General features: G+C 43.5%; 1 protein-coding gene across 2 annotated transcripts in view; it reads right to left on the reverse strand.

The window, feature by feature from the left end:
- Positions 1 to 9,280, reverse strand: part of DYNC1LI2 (dynein cytoplasmic 1 light intermediate chain 2) — a 32,557-nt gene that overhangs the window by 21,267 nt on the left and 2,010 nt on the right. For both annotated transcript variants that reach the window (XM_023210110.1, XM_023210111.1), the window contains exons 3-4: positions 8,692 to 8,808; positions 1,734 to 1,964 (exon numbers count right to left, since the gene is read on the reverse strand). In XM_023210110.1, coding sequence (XP_023065878.1) covers positions 1,734 to 1,964; positions 8,692 to 8,808 — 348 coding nt within the window. The remainder of the gene's footprint in view (positions 1 to 1,733; positions 1,965 to 8,691; positions 8,809 to 9,280) is intronic.

Below are 9,280 nucleotides of genomic sequence, written 5' to 3' on the forward strand. Positions count from 1 at the left end.
TGACTGGAACACGGATATGAAGGCTAGAGCTCTGTCAGGAGGAAGAGAACCACACCCTAGAAATGACAAAGCAGTAAGCACAAAGGAGCAAGGTCCTCCAGCTGTCTTCCCAGGACTACTTTCCAGTCCTCAACTACCTACAACTCTAGATTTCATTTACAGGAGAGAATAGCCCTCAGTCTTGTTTAAGCCATTATGTTAGCTCAGGTTTTATGTCACATGCAGCTGAATCTAATCCTAAGTAACAGCCATCAATGACTAAACCACAAAATAAATTCAGTGTTTTAAGGAAATTTAAGCTCCCCAGGGGCAGGCATTTTATCTATTGTGTCTCCAGCACCTAGAACAGTACCCGGTATCTGGTACAGTATAGGGCAGATGCTTTCTCTATCTGGGAAAAAACAATATCCTTGGCTCAATCTCTCTCTTTTCTGTCTTAACAAATCTCTACGAGGTTATCACTCTAAGAAAACAGCTTCAGAGAACTGAAGTCGCCAGTGCATTAGCCCACTCATCTGGGTACAAAGCTGTCTGTGCAGTGGATGAAAGCAGGTCTTCAGACTCAGAACTATTCAGAGAAGTTGTCCTTAAGGGCTCTATTTCAGAGAAAAAGACGCATTATCTAGAAAGGTCAGTGGCTGAAGACACATGAGCTGAGCTGCATAACAATCACAGTAGTACACATGCGGGTGACTAGGGAAATATACACACGCACAACAAGCCAAAGAATGAAATGTTAAACTCATTGTTTTAGCCAACGTGGGACAGAAGCAAGATGAAGGACAGGATAGAAAACACACTGCGAGAAATCTGATTTAAAAAGCACATCAAAATTTCTGAACCATTCCGCCAGTAAGTGTGAAGATCCTGAGTGCCATACCCCAGAAACCCTCATTAATTCACTAGAGGGGTGATGTCATCCTGTGGAAATATGCCAGGCTGGGTCAAGCTTGCCCTGGCCAGGACGGCTGCTGCTGCTGCTGCCATGGCTCTAGCCCCTGCCCCTCCCATTTCCCTGGCAAGTGGACAGAAGATGATGTAACTGCACAGAAGCAAGGGAAAGGAAAAACAAGCTTCTGAACCACATTAAGGAAAAAAAAAAAAAAAAAAAACCCCAAACAAACTTCCTTTAATTTGAAAGTTATTTGCTGTCAAAAGGGCTTGGATGTCCTTAGTCCAAAATAACTTTTCATGTTAACTACCAAAAAAAAAAAAAGACCCTCCTATTTCTAATTAAAATGATATTTTGCTGGATTCCAAAATGAACTAAGGAGCTGAAAGCTTTGTCTTTTTTAGGACTTCCTCTAAGCCTGCCAACATGAGGGTCCATAGGGCCTTAATGGAATTCCAGGGTAGTGAACTCAAGCTGCACAGACCACAGCAAACCCTCACATCCTCTGATGTTAACTCTGCAGACACAGCGTAACAGAAAAGCTCAGAGATCCACAGGACTTAACACATTTTGGGAAGCGAGGGAAGAACTCTTATTTGAAACGGAAACCAATGAAGATAATAAATGTTTATTTGTTTTCTTCAACTTGTGACACTTGAGTTACAGACTGCTTTGAATACTTTTGACTACTAAGTTTACAAGAGGAACTCTTAAATAAATGGTGCAAACAAAACAAAACCACGAAGCAAGGGAAGCCTCTAGGATTGGGAAAAGGAAGGTGATTCAAACCATCTAAAGAGACTAGTGAATTTCCCAATTAAGAAAATTATATTTTACTCACACTTTCGTTCCAGCTCCCTCATTTTTTCTGGTGGAATTTTCATTTTATCAATGTGCTCACGTAAAACACTAGCCCATTTCTGCAGAGATTCCATCACAGTCCAAGGTCTAGACATGTCTGCAACAAAAATGACGAGGGTCTCTGGCAAGGATTCAGCAGAAACTGCAAATTTCAGCAGGCCTTTGTGGTACAAGTCCCCATCCAGAATCCACACATTGCAGCGCGTGTGATCTGAGAAAAGAAGTGAATGAAGCTAGTTACCATCTAACAACGACCAACAGCACAGCTGTAGAAACAGACATATCAGGAAGATCTTGAAGGTGACAGCTATGAATTCTAAATAGAATACAAAATTTAGTAATCCAAACTAAAAAGTGCCCAAATGCTCAGTAGACAGCAATCCTTGGTCCTGGTGCCTTTAAAACTACAGTAATACAGGGTCCAGGCATGGTGGCTCACACCTGTAATCCCAACACTTTGAGAGGCTGAGGCAGGTGGATCACTTGAGGTCAGGGGTTCGAGACCAGCCTGGCCAACATGGTGAAACCCCATCTCTACTAAAAGTACAAAACAAATTAGCCAGGCGTCGTGACACTCGCCTGTAATCCCAGCTACTTGGAAGGCTGAGGCAGGAGAATTGCGTGAACCCCAGGAAGTAGAGGTGGCAACGAGGTGAGATTGTGCCAACGCACTCCCGCCTGGGTGACAGAATGAGAGTTCGTCTCAAAAAAACCTACAGTAATATAGGAAGTGTTCACACCTAAAAAGGTATCCAAAATGTCTATGTAGTAAAGAGTAAGGGTATCGGACCGGGCATGGTGGCTCATGCCTATAATCCCAGCACTTAGGGAAGCCAAGGCAGGCGGATCACGAGGTCAGGAGTTCAAGACCGGCCTGGCCACCATGGTGAAACCCCGTCTCTATTAAAAATACAAAAATTAGCTGGGCGTGGTGGCGGGTGCCTGTAATCCCAGCTACTTGGGAGGCTAAGGTAGGAGAATCACTTGAACCGGGAGGCAGAGGTTGCAGTGAGTCGAGATTGTGCCACACTGCACTCCAGCCTGGATGACACAGTGAGACTCTGTCTCAAAAAAAAAGAGTGAGGGTATCTTAGCTTTCAATAAGAATCAAAAGATACTAATGTTCACTGGCCAACTGTGCCACAATCTAAATAATCCATCATCCTAAGAGAACAGCAATCAGTGAAGCAGTGAGCTGTGCTGAAGAGCCTATGTTTAAACAAGCCTTTCTTGTGTTGGTCACACTAAACAATGTGTTCACATACTATAAAGGATGCCAAAGAGACAGAAACTTTGTATTTAAATGTGAAGATAAAATCATCACTTACATAAATTGAGATATGAATTACCAGATGCCTGATTATATTAGGGAATTAGTAATTTTTTGTTATAATAATAATAGTTATGTTTTTAAAAAATCCTTATCTTAGACATCTTTATGGCACTGTACATAGATAAAATTTAATGTTTGAAATCTGCTTCAAAATCATCTAGTGGGGGAGTAAACAAAGCAAAGAGTAAAAGTACAGTTGAAATAAAACTGATCAAGAATTGATATGTGTGTATGTATGTATTTATTTATTTTTGAGACAGGGTCTGAGACACCCAGGCTGGAGTGCAGTGGCAACTGCAGCCTCAATTTCTCGGGCTAGTGATCCGCCCACTTCAGCCTTCCGAGTAGCTGGGACCACAGGCACAAGCCACCACTCCCAGCTAATTTTTTAAATTTTTTTGTAGAGATAGGGTTTCCCAATGTTGCCCAAGCCGGTCTCAAACTTCTAGGCTCAAGCAATGCTCCTGCCTTGGCCTTCTAAAGTGCTGGGATTACAGGCCTGAGCCAGTGAGCCCAGTTAGAACCAGTAATTGTTGAAGCAAGGTGACAAGTACACTGTGGCTCATGATACCACTCTCTACTTTGTATGTATTTTTTGTTTTCTATTAAAATATATTCACACAAACGTGCAAGTGCTAAGATTTAATCAAACATGGTTGCAAACAAATACCAGGATGATCTAACTGCCGAAGACAATTATCCAAATTTATTCATTTATTTGAAACAGAGTCTCACTCTATCACCCAGGCTGGACTGCAGTGGCACGATCTTGGCTCACTGCAACCGCTGCCACTCCTCTCCCGCCACCCAGGTTCAAGTGATTCTCCTGCCTCAGCCTCCCAAGAAGCTGGGACTACAGGCACGTGCCACTACGCCTGGCTAATTTTTGTATTTTCAGTAGAGATGGGGTTTCACCACATTGGCCAGGCTGGTCTCGAACTCCTGACCTCAAGTCATCCGCCTGCCTCAGCCTCGCAAAGTGCTGGGATTACAGGTGTGAATCACCATGCCCGGACAATTTTATAACATATTTTTAGAAATTTTCAGTTATCTTTGAGAACTCTTTTTTTTTCTTTTTTTTTTTTTGAGATGGAGTCTCCCTCTGTCACTCAGGCTGGACTGCAGTGGTGCAAGCTCAACTCATTGCAATCTCCTAGAGCTCCGAGGCTTCAATTCTCCTGCCTCAGCTTCTGAGTAGCTGGGATTACAGGAGTGCACCACTAAGCCCAACTAATTTTTGTATTTTTAGTAGAGACGGGGTTTCACCATGTTGGCCGGGCTAGTCTTGAACTCCTGACCTGTGATCTGCCCACCTCAGCCTTGTTGGGATTACAGGCATGAGCCACCGTGCCCGGCAGAACTATTTTTTATAAAAGTACCTTGAGAACTATCATCAAAAATATTTTATTAACTATTAATACTTTTTCTTTTTGTGATCAAGTTTCGCTTTGTTGCCTAGACTGGAGTGTAGTGGTGTGCCCAAACTGGTGTAGCTCACTGCAGCCCACACCTCCCAGGTTCAGGCGATCCTCATGCTTCAGCCTCTTGAGTGGCTGGGATTACAGGTGTGTGCCACCATGATTGGCTGATTTTTGTATTTTTAGTAGAAATGGGGTTTCACCATGTTGTCCAGGCTGGTCCCGAACTCCTGGGCTCAAGGGATCCGCCTGCCTCAGCCTCACAAAGTGCTGGGATTACAGGCATGAGCCACCACACCTGGCCTATTAGCTTCTTTTTCAACAAATACTTTAAAACCAGTCAGGCGTGGTGGCTCACGCCTGTAATCCCAGCACTTTGGGAGGCGGAGGGTGGTGGATCACTAGAGGTCAGGAGTTCACGACCAACCTGGGCAACATGGCAAAACCCCGTCTCTATAAAAAATACAAAAATTAGCCAGGCTTGGTGGTATGTACCTGTAGTCACAGCTACTCAGGAGGCTGAGGAGAGAGGATTGCTTGAGTTCGGGAGGTGGAGGTTGCAGTGAGCCGAGATGGCACCACTGCACTCCAGACTGGATGACAGAGCCAGACCCTGTCTCAAAAAAAAGAAAAAAAGAAAGAAAAGAAAACAAACAAAAAAATCCAATCTTCCTCTTTTAGAAAAATATACTTAAAAAAAAAACCCTATCTTCTATTAATTACCTTTTTTGTATAAGCAATTAATATGCTATAAAAAATTTATATTCATGACTTTGTGTCAACAGTACAAAGTATCTAAATCTAGCCATACTTTCAAACTCTATTTTAGCGGCTTTAGTTTGGGTTCTGTGAATGTCTTCCAAAATACTGCTCTGTACCCAAAGTCTGTGGGTTTTAATGCCTACCCATCCACAGGCATGGTTCCTTTTTTCAGCCTCTCTCCCCACTGCCCACTACACGTAACTCACCCATGTGCTTGGAGATCACACCATGTGTAGCATTAAACAGATGCCCGCAAACCTGGAGGCAGGGGTCCTTTGACGTGTCACATTCTACCACAAACTAGGTACAAGCCAGAGACTATTTTCTCTACCTGGGTAAATGCCTGTGAAGTGTATATTTATAACTCAATCACACCACACAATAAAAAAGACTAGGGCTGGAAAATGTATAATTAACAACAGATAAGGGCAATTCTTCCATCTAACAGGAACTTGCAAGTGGGTGGCCTAAAAAAATCCAATAAATGCAGAGACCAAGAAGTTTTTAAGGTAACCTTAAAAAAATCTGTATAGAAGTTAAAATACAGGCCGGGCGCGATGGCTCAAGCCTGTAATCCCAGCACTTTGGGAGGCCGAGACGGGCGGATCACAAGGTCAGGAGATCGAGACCATCCTGGCTAACACGGTGAAACCCCATCTCTACTAAAATACAAAAACTAGCCGGGCGAGGTGGCGGGCACCTGTAGTCCCAGCTACTCGGGAGGCTGAGGCAGGAGAATGGCGTGAACCCGGGAGACGGAGCTTGCAGTGAGCTGAGATCCGGCCACTGCACTCCAGCCTGGGCGACAGAGCAAGACTCCGTCTCAAAAAAGAAGTTAAAATACACTTAAAGGCAAATAAATGTGGTCAGCACGACGCTCTGGCATGAAATATGCTTATGGTATCTTGAAACAGAAGAGGCTATAGAGATTCATAGATTATCTACATCATGTTTTACACTTTCAAAAGAAACACAAGGGTACTAGAGTTATCACCATGTCTCAAGCACTGTTACACCTGATATACCCTGTCTCATTAGCCCATTCTACAAATGAGGAAACTCAAGTACAGAGTGGTTAAGTCAGTTACCCAAAGCCACACAACTACTGGCTACAGGCATGGCATTCTGAATCAGTTCTGTCTGGCTCCAAAGCCACAGCTCTTTCCACAGCAACCACACTGTCCAAAAAAGACAGGAAGCAAAAGACTGAACACATGCGAGATCCTCTGGCCAGGCTCAGCAGCCCTGTATGTACAGACTCCAGTGGGCTTAGATGGGTACCCAAATGCCTCTGTCCTTACACAAGAGACTCTACCCATACCCTCAACTTTTTTTTTTTTTTTGAGACGGAGTCTCACTCTGTTGCCCAGGTTCGAGTGCAGTGGCACAATCTCGGCTCACTGCAACCTCCGCCTACCAGGTTCAAGCGATTTGCCTGCCTCAGCCTCCTGGGTAGCTGGGATTACAAGCGTGTGCCACCATGCCTGGCTAATTTTTGTATTTTTAGTAGAAATGGGGTTTCACCATGTTGGCCAGGCTGGTCTTGAATGGACCTCAGGTGATCCGCCTGCCTCAGCCTCCCAAGTGCTCAGATTACAGGCGTGAGCCACTGCGCCCTCTACTAAACAGCTCCTGGAGATGGTAGAATCATGGTGCTGGAAAGGACCTTGGTTCAACTTTGTCATTTTAGCAATAAGGAAATGGGGGACTAGGTGGTAGGATCAGCCCTCGTTATATAATTGCCCATACATTGTAATCTCTACTGTTTAAATGAGTAAAGGCAAATATAAAGAACGTAATTTTTTTTTTTTTGAGATGGAGTCTCACTTTATCACCCAGGCTGGAGTGCAGTGGTGTAATCTCGGCTCACTACAACCTCCACCTCCTGGGTTCAAGAAATTTTCATGCCTCAGCCTCCAGAGTAGCTGGGGCTACAGGCATGTACCACCACGCCTGGCTAATGTTTTGTATTTTTAGTAGAGATGGGGTTTCACCAAGTTGACCAGGCTGGTCTTGAACTCCTGACCCCAAGTGATCCACCCGCCTCAGCCTCCCAAAGTGCTAGGATTATAGACGTGAGCCACCGTACCCACCCTAAAGAAAGTAATTTAGTGACTACACTTTATCTTTAGGTTATACAGATAACTTTCCTACCAAAAAAACAAACCAACCAACCTAGGTACCAATGATTATTTATTTTCGAGTCACTGAAAAGATCTAACATAGGCTGGGCACAGTGGTTCTTGCCTGTAATCCCAGCACTTTGAGAGGCTGAGGCGAGCGGACTGCTTGAGCTGAGGAGTTCAAGACCAGCCTGAACAACATAGTGAAATCCCATCTGTACAAAAATTACAAAAATTAGCCGGATGTGGTGGCACACACCTATAGTCCCAGCTACTTAGGAGGCTGAAGTGGAAGGATGACCTGAGGCTGGGAGGCAGAGGTTGCAATGAGCCAAGACGGAGCCACTGCACTCCAGCCTGGGTGAGAGAGTAAAACCCTGTCTCAAAAAAAAAAAAAAGAAAAAGAAAAAAGATCTAACATAAAATCAAAAGATTATAAAGGAGGCATTACTGAGCAGTTGTAACCCAAAACCATTACTCCAACTCACAATTACAAGACAAAATTTTTAAATTATATGTAATCCTTATAAGAGTGTTTATCATGTGCTTTTAATCATTCTAAGCACTACTCACATTTTAAAGATGAGGAATTAAAGAACATTCCCACCTCTGAGAATCTATTCCTCTACCAGAAGAAACACAGAAAATGAGCATTTCTTTCATTCTCTCTTTTTTAAAAAACAGAGACGGTCTCACTCTGTCACCCAGGCTTGAGTGGATTGATATGGACATAGCTCACTGCAGCCCCCAACTCCTGGCCTCAAGTGATCCTCCCACCTCAGCCTCCTGAGTAGCTGTGATTACGGCAGGAGTCATCAAATTCGGCAGAAATTACCATTTCTAAACTGTCACAAAGAGACTCAGGAAACTCTCCTATGAACATACGTTAAATTGTTACACTCTAAACCACACCAACTTCAGATTCTCTACTAGAACCAGGCAGAGTAATAATGGTCCCTAGGACAGTCAAGTATTTCTCTCATTCAAAACTCCAAAGCTTTAAAAAATCTTTCTTACCACCTTTATGGGTAAGTGAAAATTTACCTTCAGTATCTCTTTTTAAGAGCAGGCTAGCCAGAGCAACAGCTAAGTGTCCCATTCTCCAGTTTTGCTAACATACTCTATAAAGGAAAGTGGGTTAAGTCCTGCAAAAGACATATACTTCATCTATTCTCTGTGATTACCTCTCTGAGAACCAAACAGAAAACTGAGAATGTCTGGCCATGTTGCAAGAACTGCACCCAAGGAAGCAGTCAGAGTCCTGCATACACCCCCTTACCATGGGACTGACGCTTCACTCACCATCTCGGTCCTCATCATGGACGCTGAGGTAGAGATATTCTAGGCCTCTTCCTTTTTTGCCATGCTCAGCTCCTTGTAGTTTAGTCATGAGGGTTGTTTTACCAGAACCATCTTCACCTACAAAGGATGTTTGCAAGACAAAGGTGTACTGTTTATTCTGGGCAAGGATGGGGAGGCATGACACTCACATGACATGGAACAACTAAGAATTTCATGCAAAGTCTGCTGTTGAGGTCTCACCTGCTTTCATAAACAAAGGACTTTGCTGGAAGAGTGGTTGGGAGGGTGGGGAGGAGAGGGTGGTAAAGGCAGCAAATTCCAAAATCTAAAATGACATTCTACTGCGTTATCCTTACTTCACAAGGGAAATAATGAGGCAGGTCCACAGGCCCTATCTATAATTTATAAGACATAAATTTGGAAAAGTGAAAGTAAAAGGTAGGGTTAGTTTCTCACAAGATAAACTTTCACCACAAGAAAAACAAGAAATCTTTTATGATATAATTAACCTAAAAGTCCAGGTACTGTAAACTAAAAAAAGTCTGAACCTACTTCACAATGGTGAAGAATGGAAGTTATTCACTTTTGA

Source organism: Piliocolobus tephrosceles, chromosome 17, assembly GCF_002776525.5.
Source record: "Piliocolobus tephrosceles isolate RC106 chromosome 17, ASM277652v3, whole genome shotgun sequence".
Taxonomy (NCBI): Eukaryota; Metazoa; Chordata; class Mammalia; order Primates; family Cercopithecidae; genus Piliocolobus; species Piliocolobus tephrosceles.